At 39.3% G+C, this 18889-nt stretch overlaps 1 protein-coding gene across 1 annotated transcript in view; it reads right to left on the minus strand.

The window, feature by feature from the left end:
• Positions 1 to 18889, minus strand: part of lrrc9 (leucine rich repeat containing 9) — a 242353-nt gene that overhangs the window by 79892 nt on the left and 143572 nt on the right. The window contains exons 22-25 of the mRNA XM_072568390.1: positions 14910 to 15050; positions 4834 to 5011; positions 1730 to 1950; positions 704 to 826 (exon numbers count right to left, since the gene is read on the minus strand). Of these exons, the coding sequence (XP_072424491.1) occupies positions 704 to 826; positions 1730 to 1950; positions 4834 to 5011; positions 14910 to 15050 (663 nt within the window). The remainder of the gene's footprint in view (positions 1 to 703; positions 827 to 1729; positions 1951 to 4833; positions 5012 to 14909; positions 15051 to 18889) is intronic.

Genomic DNA, 18889 nt, shown 5'->3' on the forward strand with positions numbered 1-18889 from the left:
TTGCTGCCATGTCGGGGCAACCATGCATTTTTCATATTTGCTTTTTTTAAAAGATTAGATTAGATTACTTACAGTGTGGAAACAGGCCCTTCGGCCCAACAAGTCCACACCGACCCGCCGAAGTGCAACCCACCCAGACCCATTCCTCTACATTTACCCCTTCACCTAACACTACGGGCAATTTTGCCTGGCCAATTCACATAACCCGCACATTTTTGGATTGTGGGAGGAAACCAGAGCACCCAGAGGAAACCCACGCAGAAACGGGGAGAATGTGCAAACTCCTCACAGAGAGTCGCCTGAGGCAGGATTGAACTAGCTACATTCATCACTGAAAGGGAAGCAAGGAACTTCTATGTTTTAGGAGCGGTTTTTGCATTTCCTTCCTAAAAGCATTACTCTTTGGCATGGCATAGTCCCCTGAATGCTGTTTTCCCTCCAATTCTTCGTGAATATTTATATTCAAGCCTTGACGATATGTTTCAATGTGCTATATGATTACAGGGATAAAACAGCCAGATCCAATCCTGTTCTCACCCCATGAAATTAGGTAACTCAGTTTAACTGATGAGGTTAAATACTTTCTTAAGTTAAATACTCTAACCCGTGAACATAGACAATTACATGAATATTATAAAGTATGTTCAACTTATAATTTAATAAACAAAGAAACCACCTTAGTAAGGAGTGAACACATACTAACCACTACATTTCCATCAAAAGCCCTCAATGAAGGTAGGTGATAGATGACAAAAAGGCGATAGTGTTCCTGTTTACAAACCAATGGGTTCCCATACAGGTCCAATATTACAAGATTCTCCATTCCCTAAAAAAAAGAAAAGATCCATTAAGGAAAGTAAAGCACTTCACAGTTTTAAAGAGATAATTAATCTTCTACAAATTCACAGCATTTTTATGCTATTGAATGTCCTGCAAGAAATAATTGTCAAAACTGAAATAACAACTTTTAAAGGCGCATTAATTATAGAATCATAAAACATAGGAGGTGGTTATTTGGGCAACTGTGTCCAGGTCAGAAGGCAAAAGGAATTCATCCAATTTGAAAGTTACTAATCAATCTTCATCTGCCACTCTTTCAGGGAGTGCAGTGAGACCATCTTAAGTTACTGCAAATTTCTCCTCCTTTCATCAATCACCTTTTACATCTGTGTCTTTTGATTTCTGACCTTTCTGCTAGCATGAACATTTGTCCTTTATTTAACCAAAACACCCGGATAACTTTAAACTTCTCTATTAAAAATCTCCTTATCTTGCTCTGCTCTAAGATGAACAACATTAATTTCTCTAGAATCTCCATGCAATTGAAGTCATTTATCCCGGTCACAAACCTATTAAGTCTTCTCCAGATTCTCTCCAAAGACATGACATCTTTCCTAAAGTGTAATGACGCAACTTTCTCATTTTTGTACTCTATTCTGACATCGAAGACCCATCCTGTCACTTTCAAAGCTTGGTACACATTAATCCCTTGATCATTCTGATACTTAATCCTTCTTTAAAAGTCTACCACTTAGTTGATAATACCTCTTCTTGTGGTTTCTTCCAAAGTCCATCATTTCACATTATTTTAAAGAAAATTTTAAAAAATTAGGGTCAAGGATAGCGAATGAGATTGACTGGATATTTCTTTCAGAGAATGCAGATGTGGCAGAACACAAGACCAACTTCTGCATTGTAAATTGTCTACCAAAGTATGAAGTATATTTACCTTTAAATGGTAGATTTCACAGTTATTAACTATGAGATTGTTTCCCAAGTAAAGTTCTATTAAGGTGTATATTTTCTGTAAACAGCGTAGTGAACAAATGTTGTTGTTTTCTAGTGACAAATAGTGGAGATGCGTTAACTTGTCTAGACCACAGCCTTCCAAACTTTTCAATTGATTATTTCCAAGATTCAATCGAGTCAGTTTCACCAGCTTTGAAATCCCTAATTGCAAGAATAAATAATTAGTTAACAGTAACCCAGCAGGGATCAAGGAAGAAAGATTGTGCACTGACACAGCATCTTTTACATCCACAGGGTGCCCCAAAATCCAACTAATTAATTACTACTATAGTCATCGTTGTTATGTAGGCAAATTCAGTAGTCAATTCACATAAACTGCTGTCAAATAAATTGCCAATTACTGTCTTTACAATTGCCCAGACTTGATAGATTTAAAGAATATTATAATATAAGAATAAACCTTTGATTTTATCATATATTGGTTCAAGTAACACTAGGTAAATTACGTTGAAGATCTGTGGTTAGATTGTGCCCATCTCACTGGACAAGCATTTTAAAAGAAAGATTAGGCTTAATAACAAATGATGACAAAAGGTCATTAGAGAGAATGGATTTTTGCTCAGAAAGTAGAATCGGTTTAGGAATAACACTGATAGGAGTAATTTATGTCGGCCCAATGGTAATTACACTACTGAATGGAGCAAAATCTAATTGGAGCTTTGAACAAAGACAACAGAATAATCGTTGATATTTAATCTTTGTATATACTGGACAAATCAAATTGGCTAAGGTGATCTGGAAGATAGGTCTGTAGAATTATTTTGCAAACGGTTTCCTAGAACAATATGTGCTAGATCCAATCCTTCGATTTAGCATTTTTAATTAGGCAGTTTTAATTAGCAATCGCGTAATAAAAGAAGCTCTGCAATAGGGTTATAGTACAACCGAATTCCATATTAAGTTTGAAAGTGGCACATTCCAATCTCGAATAAATTTCTTAAACTTAAGGAAAGAAAATTACATGGATATGGGAATTTTTAAAAAATTACATTCAATTAGAAAAAAAACAAAACAAAAATCCATCCATTGCTTCTAGCAAGTTGTTTTATTGACCATCACCATTAACAACCACAACCATGGTTGCGGCAGGACTACAGAGCTTAGATCTGATACAGCGAATGATCACTTGTCTCTTTGTGCTGTATGCTGTTTGCCCTGTGTTGTGCCTTCACTAGGCTGACACCTTTTTTCTGTTTGTCTGTGCTGCTCCTGGCATGTTCTCCTGCACTTCAATGAATCAGGTCTGGTCCCAGCTTGATGGTAATTGTAGACTGGGGGATATACTGGGCTTATAGGTTACAGATCATGGTTCAATGGAATTCTGCTGCTACTGATGGCTCATTGTGCCTTGTATATGCCACTTTATAGTTGCTGGATAAGTTTTAAATTTATGCTCATTACCATTCAACACAATGGAGAGGATCCTCAATGTGAAGTTGGTAATTTATCTCTAGAAGGTTGATGGTCACTCCTACAAATGCTGTCATGGACAGATGCATCTGTGGTAGGTTGACTGGCAAGGGCTAGGTCAAGTACGTTTTTGCCTCTTGTTGGTTCTCTCACCATTTGCTGCAGACCTAGAGTATATTCCGTACCCTTACCACTCTCAGTGTTTCTTTCAGTTGGTGTTCAACATGGAGAAGTATTAATAATCAGTTGAGAAGGAAGTGGAAGGTCAAAATCACCAGATTCTCTTGATCATGTTTAACCTGCCATGAGGCTGTACATGGTCTGGAGTCAGTGCTGAGGACCTACAAGACAGATGCCAGTTATGAATCATATTGCTGCCATCTTTGGTGAGTCTGCCATGGTGATGGGAATGGACATACCCAGAGATGGGAATCGTGAGGTCTGGGATATGGTCAGTTAGGCTCATTGCATCATACATTACTATGTCAGGTTGTTGCTTGACAAGTCTCCAAGAGAGCTATCCCAATTTTATACATGCCAGGCATATAGCAGAAGGATGGTGACAAAAAGGTTATTTAGCATTTAGAAGAATGAGAGCTCATTCCACTGAAACTGAGTTTTGAAGGGGTTCTCTAAGATAAGATACTGAGAGATTGTTTCCATGACTGGGGAACATAAATCATGTTCCAAACTTAGGCTACTGGCTGTATGGAATTTGCACAATCTCACCATGTCTGTGTGGGTTTCTGCCGGGTGCTCCAGTTCCCCCCCCCCTCTACAGTCCAAGTTAGGTGTGCATGTTAGGTGGATTGGCCATGCTAAATCATTAAGTGTTCAGGGATGTGTAAGTTAGGTGCATTGGCCATGGGAAATGCAGGGTTATAGAGAAAGGTTGGGTGGGGGGGAATGGGCTGTGTGGGATACTCTTCAGAGGATTGGTGTGGACTTGTTGGGCCACTTGTTTCCACACTGCAGGGATTCTATGGACTCTCCTATGTTGGCGAAGCCTCAAAATGAGGACAACCATTTAGCACTGAGTTGAGAGAAATTTCACTCAAAAGGTTGTGAAGTTTTAGAATTAATTTAGCCCAGAAGGTTGAGTGACTGATTGTTGAATATACTTAAGACTAGCATCAATTGAATTTTCTCACCGGAAATCAAAGGATCAAGAGGCACAGGCAGAAAAGCAAAGTTAAGGTACAAGATCAGGCATGCTCATATTGAATGACAGGAGCTGGCTTGCAATGGTGTATGGTCTTACGCTTGTCTCTATATTTTTAATGGTCTTATGAATATCACAACACCAGAAGAATTGGGCAGTATCCATGACTCACTACATATCCCAAGAGAATAAAAAAATGTTATGTCCACTTTCAATCAACAAATCAGCAGCTAGTTTTAAATTCTCCTCAGCTGACTGTAGGTTCATGTCTAGTTGAGACTTGAACTGCAAACACATGATTCTCAACATGCTCGCTTGGAAAAGCTCTTACTTCAGTGTAAAAGCTGCTAATTTGGTTTTGGAATGATAAAGTTTGTTTACTAAGTATTACAAGGAGAATGAAATATAAAATCTGAAAAGAATGACAAAATCTGTGCAAAACCAACCACTACCTTCAAGTTCAGAAATAAAGTTGTCTTCCAAAGAAAGTTCTTCAAGTTGGAGGCAGTGATCCAAGCCTTCAAATCTATGGATGATGTTGTTATTAAAAGAAGCCCAGCGCAAATTCTCCAGCCTATCTAGATTGGTGAGCCGTGAAAGATTCTGTCCATCTAAATTTAACGTAGTAATCTGTGTACCGAATGCAAATCAAAATATAAAAGGACATCTGATATAGAAATAGGATATAGATATTGTTAACAACTGAGCAATCATTTATAAAATTGCAGTACAAATGAACACTTAGATAGCTTTGTGATTAACTGGTCACATGAATAAGTTATAAGTTTGAATAGGTTGTATAAATTTCTTGAAGTGTATTAGGACTTTACAGCAAGTCCTGGCTTACCAGGGCACTTGGACGGTCGGAAGAACACAGAGTAATCTTGGGGTGCTTGTTCACAAATTTCTGCAAGTTTAAGTTTCTATGGTAGTTAAGGCAGCATAAGGGACACTTGCCTTTTCAATGAAGTCATGATTTGGAGATGGACTTGGGTGTAGAAAGTTACAAATCACTCAACACTAGGTTATAGTCCAACAGGTTTATTTGGAAGCGCTAGCTTTCGGAGTGCTGTTCCTTGATCAGGTGATTGTGGAGAATAAGATGCAAGACACAGAATTAATAGCAAAAGTTTTCAGTGTGATGTAACTGAAATTATATATTGAAAAAGACTCGGATTGTTTGTAAAGTCTCTCATCTTTTAGAATGACCATGTAGGTTTCAGTTCTTTCTTATGTAAGCTGCAAAAATTTTTTTAAAAGTTACATTCTCAAGTGCACTTTAACAATTGGTATCATGTTGGCCCAGATAAGGTATTGAAGGCGTTAACGCCCTGTGTGGCTGTCTGTACCACAATGGGCAGACTGATTCTAATCTAAAAAAATGATTTACAGAGTCTTACATGGATTTATGCAGCTTTTCAGCAAAGTAAAATGTAATTGTGCAAGTACAAATTCACCGCACAAACTTATATGTGTATGTGTGCGTGTAGGGGGGTTACGAGTGTCTGTGAGAAGGTGTGTGCATGTGTAAGTGAGAGTGTAAAGGGGTTTACGTCTGCGAGAGGGTGTGTGTGGGAGTGTGTGTGTCAGTGTATGAGTGTGTGTGTGTGTGTGTGTGTGTCCACCTGTCTGTGGTGTATAGTGCAATGGGGTCACTTGTAGTGTGACATGAACCCAAGGTCCCAGTTGAGACCATCCCCATGGGTACCAAACTTTGCTATCAGCCCGTGCTTGGCCACTTTTCCTTGTTGTCTGTCCCAAAGTCCACCTTGGAGGACAGTCATCTGAAGGTCTGAGGTCTAATGTCCCAGACCACTGAAGTGTTCTCCGACTGGGAGGGAACACTCCTGTCTGTTAATTGTTCTGCGGTGTCCATTCATTCGTTGCCATAGGTTCTGTTTGGTCTCGCCAATATACCATGCCTCAAGGCATCATTGCCTGCAACGTATGAGATAAACAACGTTGGCTGAGTCGCATGAGTGCCTGCCATGTATATGGTGTGAGGTGTCCTCACATGTAACGGTGGTATCGGTGTCAACAGTCTGATATATCATGCAGCGTCTACCATGACAAAGTTGTATGGTATTGTCCTGAAAGCCAGGCAGTTTGCTACAAACAATGATCTGTTTGAGGTTTGGTGGCTGTTTAAAGGCGAGAAGTGGAGGTGTGGGGAAGGTCTGAGTGAGGAGCTCATCCTCATTGATGATGTGTTGCAGGCTGCGAAGAACTTGGCATAGTTTTTCATCTCCTGGGAAGTGCTGGACAACAAAAGGTACCCTGTCGGTTGCAGGTCGTGTCTGTCTCCTAAGGGGGTCATTACAGTTCCTCGCTGTGGCAGGTCAGGACTGGCAATCGATGAGTTGAGCATAGTACCCTGTTCTTATGAAGGCATCAGAGTACTTCCAGGTGCCCTTCACGTTCCACCTCATCTGAACAGATCCTGTCTACGTGTAGGGCTTGTCCATAGGGGATGGCTGTTTTAATATGTTTCGGGTGGAAGCTGGAAAAGTGTAGAATCGTGAAGTTATCCGTGGGTTTGCGGTAGTGAAGCGCTGAGGTGTCTATTCTTGATGGAGATTCATGTGTCCAAGAATGAGACAGATAGTAGAAAGTAATCCATGGTGAGTTTGATGGTGGGATGCAACTTGTTGATATCACTGTGTAATTTTTGCAGTGACTCCTCTCCATGGGTCCAGAGGAAGAAAATGTCATCAACGTACCTGGAGTATAGTGTTGGTTGGATGTCCGGTGTAGAGAAGAAGTCTTGTTCAAACCTGTGCATGAAAATGTTGGCATATTGGGTCCCCATGGCTGTTCCAAGTGTCTGAATGAAGAACTGGTTGTCAAAGGTGAAGACGTTGTGATCGAAGATAAAGCAGACAAGATGTAGGACGGTGGGAGTTTGGTAGTTGTTGGTGTTGAGTACTAAGGCTGTTGCCGTGGTGCTGTGATTGTGGAGGATGCAGGCATAGAGTGCTGAAACATCAATTGTGATGAGGAATGTTCCTAGTTTGATTGGTCTGTGGGTGCTGGGTTTCTGTAAGAAATCTGTATCTGGGGGTCCTCTGTACAATGGGTTTCAAGATGTCTTTGACATAGCTTCTTTGGAGCAAAGAAAGTTAGTGGGGACTTGATAAGAGGTGTATAAGATTATTATGGGCCGAATGGGGTGAGTAGGAAGCAGCCATTCTCCTTTGTTAAACGATCACGAACAAGGGATCATAATTTTAAGATGAAAGGCACAGGGGATTTGAGATAAAAATGTTTTAATCTAAAAGGGTGATGGGGTCTGGAATGGAACTACCTGGGTGGGTGGTTGAGGCAAGTAACCTCATGAGCTTTAAAAAGTACTTGGATAAGCAACTGAAATATCACAAAATTCAAGGCTATGGGCATAGTGCTGAAAAATGGGATTAATAGGGAATTAGTGTAGAAAAGAAACAATGAACTGCAAATGCTAGAAACAAAAAGAGAAATTGCTAGAAAAACTCAGCAGGTTTAGCAGTACCTGTGGAGAGAAAGCAGAGATAACATTTCAGGTCCAGAGTAGCTGGATTTCTTCAGAATCACCATCTGAGGCAGACAGTTCCAAAGGCACATAATCCTCAAAGATAAAAATTCCACTTTTTTTTCTTAAAAGGGTGACACCTAATTTCAAAACAGTATCCTCTAGTTACTCTCACTCACCCTCTGCTGAGAGGGATGAGATTTACATATATATATATTAATATCAGTTTGGATTTTAAAATAGTGATATATCTACATAGTAGTTATAAATGTGAAGAGTTTTAAAAGAAGAAATGTCAGATTGTTCATTTGTAACTGTGACCTGATATAATATGTATTTGAGAGTGAGGACTCTGGAATGTTCATGGAAAATTGTTTATACTATGCTGGTTTATGATAGCAATTATAAACATTGAAGGCTGTAAGATTTGTTTTCAATTCTGGATAATCAAGGAATGATTTTAGCTGAAGAAAACCAGAGATTAGAATTTTTGGGTAGTGCTGAGGAGACCTGACTAGGTTCAGATGCAAATATAGTTATTTTTTTCCCCCTAGAAATGAGCTTAGAACAGCTCAATTAAAAAAAAGTTACTTCCAGATCAGAAGTGTTTAGTTAGAGATCTGCAGGGTATTAGAAGTTGATAAAGTCAAAGGATTCAGTTTTGAGAGTATTCATGTAAGACAACTAATGGGTCACAGGAAAGAACTGCCGAGTTAAGTCAAACAAAGATTTGATTTTGAGGACAGTTTCTCCAGATTTGAGTCTCTATAATAATGATAGTGTCAGGAAACAGGATTTGCTTAAGTGTGTATTTTAAGATAATTTCAAATAATGTTCTGTACTTAAATAGTTTCGTTTTCATTAATTGTTTAGCGAACTTTTGTTCAATTGTTAAGGAAATTCTACAGTCTTGTATGACCATGTTTTAGTAATTTATTATCATGTTAACTAACCAAAAAAGGATCCATCAAACCATGTTGCATTCTGAGAACTGACTTCACAATCATAATGTCAGGTAGGATTATACCATTAACTCCATCATGTCAAGTTATATTGATCTTATAAACTTCAATCAAACCACATCTTGCTCTTCTAATGTGTAGTGAAAACAAGCCCAACTTGTTCAATCTTTCCTTGGAAGGCAATTTGCTCATTCCAGGTATCAATATAGTAAACCCACTCTGAACCGCTTCCAGTGCATTTACATTTTCCCTTGGATAAGCACATCAAAACTACATGCAGTATTTGAAAATGTGGTCTTACCGCTGTCCTGTATAACTGAAATATAAAATCTTAACTTTTATATTCAATTCCTCTTGTAAAACAGCTATCATTCCATTATCTTTCTAGATACAGCGCTCTATCTGGAGACTAGTCTTTTGTGATTTATGCAGTAGAACACCTCAATTCCCCTGCATCTCATAATTCTGCAGTTTTTCACAGCTTAAATAATACTCTAAATTTTTATTCTTCCTGCCAACGTGAGGAAAATTTTCCCACATTATACTCTATCTGCCAACCTTTTGCCCAGTCATTTAAGCTATCTACATCGATCCGCATCTTTGTTAAGTCATCTTCACAACACACTGCCTTCCCTATCTTTGTGTCATCTGCAAAATTAGCCACTATGCTTTTGATCCTTTTATTTAAGTCAATGTTATAAATTGAAATTAAAGGCTCAGCAAAGACCCCACTCATCACATCCTGCCATTCAGAGAAAAAAACATTTTTGCATACTCTTTTTTTCACCTACCCATGTTACTATGTTACCCTCTAAATCATAAGGTGCAATTTTTCACAGTGGATTTTAATGTATAAGCTTGTCAAAAGTCTTCACGAATATGTAGACTCTCTTTCATTCATAGCACAAATTACTCCGTAAGACCATAAGACATAGGAGCAGAATTTAGGCCATTCAGCCCATTGAGTCTGCTCCACCATTCAATCATGACTGATTGATAGGTTTTCAACCTCATTTTTCCACTTTCTCCCATAACCTTTGATTCTCTTGGCAGTCAAGAACTTATCTATCTCATTCTTAAATATATTCATTGACCTGGCCTCCACAGCCTTCTGTGTGGCAATGAATTCCACAGATTCACCACTCTCTGGCTAAAGAAGTTCCTCTTTATCTCCATTCTAAAAGGTCTTCCCTTGACTCTAAAGCTCTTTTGCCAATGGAAACATCTTCCCAACAGTCACTCTATCCAGGCTGTATTCTGAAAGTTTCAATCAGATCCCCCATCCTTCTAAATTCCACTGAGTATAGTTCCAGAGGCCTCAAACTTTCCTCATATGTTAAGCCTTTCATTCCTGGGATCATTCTTGTGAACCTCCTTCAGTTTGCAGCTCCAATTTGCTCAGTGCCATCTTTGAACTTTCTGATTTACCAAAATCACTGGGATGTTTTTGTATCCTTTATAGTTAAGGCTTAAATAAATATCTATTTGTTATTTCTACAATTTCTTTATCATCTAATATTAACTCCCCATTCTCACCACATTGAGGACAACAACTTACACTTTACTTACTCTTTTTAATTTTAGATACCTATAGAAACTCGTCTTCCCTGTTTTTACATTTCTAGCTAGCTTCCCCCATGTTCTAATTTATTTGTCCTGATAAGCAGTCATTCTCTGCTGTTTTTTTGTATTCTGGCCAATCATCTGGCCTGCCACTGTTATTTTCTTAGGTTTGATGGTCTCCTTATTCTCTTTTGTTAACCATAGAGGGAAAATCTTCCCCTTTTCATTTTCTTTATAGTAGAAATGTACTTTTTTTTCTTTAATATTTATTCACAGGATGTGAGTGTCATTGATCAAGCCAGCATTTATTACCTATCCCTAATTGCCCAGAGGGCAGTTAAGTAACAACCATATTGCTGTGGGTCTGGAATCACATTAGACCAGACCAAGTGAGAATTCGTAGTTTCTCTCAATAAAGGATATTAGTGAACCAAATGGGGTTTTCCTGACAAAGGTTTCATGGTCATCGTTAGACTACTAATTCCAGATACTTACAATGTACATTCAAATTCCACCGTCTGCCATGGAACACTTGAACTCAGGTTCCTAGAACACTACCTGGGTCTTGGGATTAATAAATAGTCTAGCAACGATACTACTCGGCCATCACCTCCCCCTTGTTCTTATATCTATTCAGAATATTGAGATATATGCTCTCAGACATCTGTTACTGCATCTATATTGATCACTGAGCCTAATATCCCAGTTCTTATGCTCAGCTTTCATGTTGACATAGTTGCCCTTATTTAAGTTTAAAATATCAGTCTAAAATACCCAATATAAAATTCAAACATATAATGACAAAGCAACAACCAAATGCCTGTCATATTTGCTATGGACTAGGTCAGAGCACTCAAAACATTCTTGAGCAGGCAGCCCAGACAATAACTTTGCAATTTGTTTTGGTAAGTGTACAATAAAAATTACCCAGAGTGGGCTAGCTAGGTTGACTACCAGGTTTTAAAAAAGATAAAGAAATTTATTCACAAGATTACATAATGAAACACAAAGAACAGAATAAAGAACCCCTAAAGTCTATCCAAATTAGACTTAATTATGCTACTCCAAATACACACAACAGTCCCTATAAGCAAACACTCTTTTAAAAAAATGTTAAAAATTGGAACAGATGCTTACAGATTGAAGTTATAAGGGTAGAAAGAGAAAGAGCCTTCTTCCACACAGCTGAACTCCTACCTAGTTCTGAACTGAACCGCTCAGCTAGAGAGCTGACGACTCCCCTTTCAGTATACAGGTCACTTCTAAAACATGGCTACAAGTCTCATCTGTTTACATATAAACAAAAAGGCCCCTCAATATCCATTAATCTCTGTACCAAATCAGTCTAATCGGAACTAGGAGCTGGTTTATGACCCCTCTGAAAGAACCAAGGACACAGTATCCTTGAGAAAAGGAACAGTTTTTAGAAAGAAGGGACCAGCTTTGTGACACATTACACAAAACTAAATCTAGTTAGCTTCCTCTATGATCAATTCCAGAACATGCTGCTCAAAGAAACTATCACAAAACCATTGTATGAACTCCTCATAAAAGCAAATAACTATTTCTAGTTTATATGCAGTATAAAATTACCCATAATTCTCACTATCCCTTTATCAAATGTTGATTATGTGTGTCCTTATATACTTCTTGCTCATGGTGACTGTTCAGGGGCTTGTAGATCACTCCAAGTGATTTCTTTTCTTGAGTACTTTCCTCTAGCCAAATAAATACTACATGCTGATCTCTTGAACAAAGGTCATTTTCTAACTGTAACACCAATACCATCTTTATTCGAAGTGCTAAAGATCGACCTTCCTCTAGCTTCTTACTCTCCTTGAACACCATATACATCTCAATATTCAGAACCCAATCCTTGACATCTTGCAGCCATGTCTCCATAATAGCTATCAGAACATATTTTGTCACTTCAATGTGAGGGGTGAGAGATAAGATCATGAAGAGTATGGATAGGGTAAATAGACAAGGTCTATTCCCTGGGTTGGGGGAGTCCAGACTAAAGTGCATAGTTTTAGGGTGAGGTGGAAAGATTTAAAAGGAACCAAAGGGGCAACTTTTTCATGTAAGGGTGGTACATGTATGGAATGAGCTGCCAGAGGAAGTGGTAGAGGCTGGTACAATTACAACATTTAAAAGGTATCTGGGTGAGTACATAAATAGGAAGGGATTAGAAGGATATGGGCCAAGTGCTGGTAAATGGGACTAAATTTATGACACAAGGTTGACATGGACAAGATGGATCGAAGGGTCTGTTTTCGTGTTGTACGTCTCTACGAGCGCTATCAAATCAGTTGAAAATGCAATGTGCATTCAGATACAGAGCTTATGGCTTGGCTTTTTTGTTATCCCTGGAGCATTGATTCTTGTCAACAACCAGGAAGGTTGGCAATCGAGAGAGAAAAATCAGAACTGTAGAAGCAGCTCCAAAATAGCAACAATTCAGTCATACAACCCCTTTGTCAGAATCCTTATCAAACAACACTAACACAAATTCCTGATACAAAAGCAAGCAATAACTCTATTAACTGACTGCCAATAAAATGGATTGAAATAAAATGGGAAAACTGAACACGGTATTATAATCTTACTCTATTACCTTGTTGATCTCAGATTTGTGTGTAAATATTGTAGATTAAACAGTTTATTAAACTATTGCAAGATAGATTTTCAATTGGACTATTATTCTGCAACAGAACTCTGCACCGTCAGAAACGTATATTAATTGTGCTGCTTTTCAATTTTAATGTGATGAAATCCATTCATTACATAAGTGATTGTACCAGGGAAGATGGTTTTGGCTGAAAAGTAGCACACTTAATTCCAGAGTGGTTAGAAGATAACATTCAATACTTCCCTACAACAGGTGTGGGGCATATTGCAAGATTTTTAACAGGTCACTCAGGACAGTTTTGGGGCAGGTTACAAAAGAACAGTTCAAAAGAATGCAGACAATGTTGTGATCTCAGCTGATAGCAATATTTGACATGTTTAATCCCAAGAACCAACCTGGTTTGAATTTTGCAGTTGGGTTCCATGGTGGCTAGTCACTGATACACATGTCTCCAGATGTTCTTTAACAACAGCATATTTATTACTTCAAACAAAAGACCAAATCTATTGAAAAATCTTAACACAAACATCAAAACAAAATTGCACTCCTATTTCAGTTTCTCAAACCTTTAATTAACTGATGCTTTGCAGTTTCTTTCCCGTAAACTGTTGACAACATTTTTCTCAAAACAATTTCTTTTGCAACCTGATAGCATAAACCTTGCACAATTCTGGTGGCCCAACCTTTCTGAAAATGAATAAGTTGTAGGTTTCAAAAGAAACTCTTCCAGCATGAAAATTCCACATGAAATCACTTCAGCTAAAGTGACTGGTTCTCTTGACTGACTTGATTCTTCTGCCAGAGCAAACCATTCTACTTTCTGAACTAAACTCCAGGTTATTCTAAGCAAAAACTTTGAACCTTCTATTCAGAAGTCAAAACTAAACTAATTTTTTAAATGCAAAGATAATACATCTTTCCTCACAACAGGACTGAAGGTCAAGGAGTTGTGAAACAGATAACTGGAGATATAGACAGGGGCAGGCTTCATGCTACGAGTACTGATTTTTAACTTTCTGGTAGGGAAAGAATCAAGAGCAATGAGATAGCTGTGTTGTTATGATGAACTCAGGAAGAGGTTCTAAGAAGTTGCAGGTAGATACAAATTGGCATTAGGACTCAAAAGAAGCCCTAAGAAGGTGAGAATGTGAAGGCTGATGGTTTGTATTAAGAGAAGTGCAGTTGAGACAATGAGAGTCGAAGAGCCAAAAGCAGTACTTGCTTGGTGCATCTGAGCTAAATTAAAGCTCAGGCAAAACGTGTGGCAGTTCTTAGTTTGGTGAAGCTGACTGTGGGCGAAAAAGTTGACTCATGCTTGTGAATAAGTGATGGAGTGCATTTTTCAGAGTCTGGGAAAGTATGGACCAAGGAGGGGGTGATTGATTAGAACAGGTGCAAGTCATTGTGGCAATACAAGATGGATGGCTTTTGAGGGGCAGTCTCAAGGCCAGATCAATAAAAGTGAAGAATTATGATTCCTCGTGAAGTCTAATGTGTTTTGATGACCATCATGTCATCAATGTCTGGGGGAGTAGCTGAGAAAATCTTTGGGATCTTACTTGATTTCATTTGCTATTTGATGTGCACTGTGGTGTATTCAATCACAATATATGATCTATGTTTACCACTTATTAATTCTGGATGTTAGAAAAAAGTTGCACATGTATTATAGATAGCACTACTATTCTAACTTTTAAAGTGAAGTTTATCATTGCTGTTTAAAAACATTGGGTTTTGCAGCTGTATTCTATTAGGAATATCAGTTCTTTCAACTTTAAAACTTTATTTCATCCCCAGTCAGATCATAAAGTTTGCAGTCTAGTCTGGATCATGATGAGTGACACAATAAACATTTTTACAAACCGTGGAAAACCAGTTGGTGCTTTGGTCGACAGATGGATTTGGTTTCTTTTTGCTTAACTGAGTCAGATTCTGAGCGCAGTTCAATAAACTGAGGCAACGAGGGCGCTCTTCATCAGTCCGTGAATGGGCTAATAAAGAAACCTAGCGGAGAAGAGAAAAGGATTTTAGTTTAAGTGGTAAAACTTATATTATATGTGATAACTCCAATCAATGTGTTGCACACATTTAAAATTTTGTGATGCCATCCCTTGGGTGAATACCATATTATGCAATCTTCATATCCTATTTTACTTTGAGCTGTTCATCAAATATTATATACTTTACATCACAAAAATCATCTGTATGGATTTTTTAACAAGTCTCATTTAAGCCCTTTCTTCAGTTCATTTGCAGGCAAAATCTTTGACTGTTCCAACATGAGGGGTGGCACGTTGGGTCAGTGGTTAGCACTGCTGCCTCACAGCACCATGGACCCAGGTTAGATTCCAGCCTTGGGCGACTGTCTGTGTGGAATTTGCACATTCTCCCAGTGTCTGCGTGGGTTTCCTCCGTGTGCTCCGGTTTCCTCCCACAATTCAAAGATATGCAGGTTGGGTGAATTGGCCATTCTAAATTGCCATTAGTGTTAGGTGCATTAATCGGAGGGAAATGGGTCCGGGTGGGTTTCTCTTTGGAGAGTCAGTGTGGACTTGTTGGGCCAAAGGGCCTGTTTCCACACTGTAGGGAATCTAAACATCTAATCATGTCATGGCCTAGTATCCTCCATGATTCATAAACTTCAGCACATCCAAAATTCTGCTGTTCATCATTAATTTATACCAAGTCCCATTCACCTATCACTCCTGTGTTCACTGTCCTCAAACTTGCATTTGTTTAGAAAAGCAAAATACTAGACTCAACAATGCAAGTAAAAACAGAAAATGCTGGAAACACAAAAAGTTCCAGATAGAGAAGGAGAAAAAATAAAATTTTAAGACAATAATCTCTTATCAAAACTGATTTTAAAACAAGGTTCTCAACTTCCACCCCCTCCACTTTAAAATTCCCATCCTTATGCTCAAACCCTTTGTTGGTATCACCTTTCTATTATTTCTCCAACATTTCTACAGCACACCAAGAACTAGGAGTTCCAATTTTCATCTTTTGTTCATCACCTACTATCACCTACTATCTTTATGGGAACCATAAGCAGAACTTTTCCACTTCCTAAATTACCTGGGCAATGAGACATTTAGGAAGGTATGGTGAGAATGGAAAGTGAAATTCTAAACAGCAAGAAAAAAAGTTCAATTTTCCACAAAGTTCCAATGACTACATGAACATCTGATTAATAAGTGGCAAGAAGCCTATTTGCATCCATTAATATCTGATTATTTCAGAATCTCACTCATTCATATGTAGGTTGCTATTTTCCTAAGCAGCTGGGAGAAACTTGATGGTTCCAATTCCCAATTTGAAAATCAGAACAATTATCTGGAGAAGGATTTGAAGAAGAATTATTCGATTCAAAAGAAGAACTCTGTTTCCTCTTCACATATGCTGCCAGACCTACTAAGTTCTCCAGTAATTTCCAAGTTTGTTTCAGATCTCCAGTATCCACAGTCCTTTGTTTTATTTAACCAGTTACCTAGTGGCTGCTGCTCACTTGCATCTTCTGTAGCCATCCATCTTGGCTAGCATTCCCCAACATCTTAGGGTATACTCCATAGGTGGCTACTATCTGGATTCTCAATTGTTGGAAGTTGGCATCATTAAAGCACCACATCATCATGGCACCATCACCAACTCACTTCTCATAGTTCAGCTCTTCACCTTTGAACTTTGGAACACACTGACACCTTTTATTGCAATGCTGTTGCCAAGCTGCTTTGTGTGCTGAGACAGGCATCCATCTTATGTCGAACAGAGTGCATCTCAGGGCTCTTCGCTTGATTTCTTTGCATTCACTTGCTTTGCGTCTACTTGGATGTTCACAGCATTTCTGCCTTGCCTTTTTGTGCATCACCACTTGAATCAGAACTTATATGTTCACCAGAGTTGTGTATTGCCTTGCCTTTTGGGATAGAAAAAAAGCCAAGCAGCTTGTAATGTTTGCCAGCAATGGTCAACTAGGGCAGATGTTTTGCTGCCTGGAACTGCTCTCCATCAATGTCACTACTGCACCATATTCCAGAAGCTCGAGTGTGCTGCAACCAAATGGCATTGTCTCAAACACTAAGGGGTGTAAGTCCTTGGTCAGTTCAAGGGGAAGTGCCGTCAGTCAGGGGGCACTGTTATAGTCAGTCAAAGCCACCCCCCAATATCGAAGGGCTTAAATATGGCCTGTCACTTGCTTGAGGTGTTCAGATCAGGAGTGCAGATCAGGAGAATAATTTCATTTCAGAGGATGGCCCATGTCAGTTCAGCAGGTCCACAGCAACCAGTCTGGTAGTTTGTGGTAAGTCATTCAGGGCGATGCACAGAAATCAACCAGAATTCTGGTCAGTCATCAACCAACGTGTTGTTCCAAGTTATTTGACAAGATAGACCACATTTAGTCCTGGGGGTCTGTTCACTAAACATTAAGGGGGGTCACGGTTGTGCTTAGGAAGTTGGGGAGGTCAATCTTTAAGATTGGAGGTAGCATGCTACGACTGACAGAAGACAATAATTGTGATTTGTTTTGTATTCATTTTGTGGGATGTGGGCATCACTGGCTGGCCAGCATTTATTGCCTATCCCTAGTTGCTCTTGAGAAGGTGTTGGTCAATTGTTGTATTGAACTGTTGCAGTCCAACTACTGTGGGTTAACCCACAATGCTTTAGGGACGGAATTCCAGGATTGTGAACCAGGGAGATTGATAGTGGGGGGGTGGTAACACCATTGAATCTCAAGGGGCGGTGGTTAGTTGCCTTTTATTGGTGATGGTCATAGCCTGGCATTTGTACGGCTTGAACGTTACTTGCCACTTGTCAGCCCAAGCCTGGATATTGTATTTGGACGCAGACTGCTTCAGTACCTGACGAGTCACGAATGGTACTGAACATTGTGCAATCATTTGTGACATGAAGGAAAGGCATACATTTCCAAGTCAGGAAGGTGAATGGCTTGAAGGGGAGCTTGAAGGTGGTGGTGTTCACATATAACTGCTGCCCTCATCCTTCTGGCTGGAAGTGATCGTAGATTTGGAAGATGCTGTCCGAGGTGAATTTCTGTGATGCATCTTGTAGAAGTACAGACTGCTGCAACTGACCGTCAGTAGTGGGTGCTTGTGGATGCAGTGCCAATAAAGCGCGCTTTGTCCTGGATGGTATCAAGATTCTAGAGTGTAGCTGGGGTTGCAGTCATCCAGGCAAGTGGGGAGTGTTCCATTACATTCTTCACTTGTACCTTGTAGATGGCGAACAGGATCTGGGGAGTCCGGAGGTGAGTTGCTCGCTTCATAACTCCTCGCTTCTGACCTGCTCTTGTGGCCACTACATTTATGTGTTGAGTTTCTGATCAATGATAACTCCCAGGATATTGATAAGGTGGGGTGGGGCGGGGGGGGGGGGGGGGGGGGGGGGGGCAACACCATTGAATCTCAAGGAGTGGTGGTTAGATTGCCTTTTATTGGTGATAGTCATAGCCTGGCATTTGTGTGGCTTGAATGTTACTTGCCACTTGTCAGCCCAAGCCTGGATATCGTATTTGGACGCGGACTGCTTCAGTATCTGAGGAGTCGCGAATGGTACTGAACATTATGCAGTCATTGGTGAACATGCTCACATCTGACCTTATGATCGAGGGGACCATTATTAGGCAAAGTAATTGTATAGGTGGATATGATCATTAGGAGACATGTAGTTTCAGCTTCTATCTCACATATTTGTTAACAGAATCCATGTTGAAGACCAAAGGATTGCAACTGCTGAAGATTGAATTGATCTATACAACTAAAACTTCATCCTTCACCTTCAAATTCAAAAAAAAAGAAAAATAGGAGAGTGAAAGGAAAGCA

This window comes from Chiloscyllium punctatum, chromosome 4 (assembly GCF_047496795.1).
Source record: "Chiloscyllium punctatum isolate Juve2018m chromosome 4, sChiPun1.3, whole genome shotgun sequence".
Lineage (NCBI taxonomy): Eukaryota > Metazoa > Chordata > Chondrichthyes > Orectolobiformes > Hemiscylliidae > Chiloscyllium > Chiloscyllium punctatum.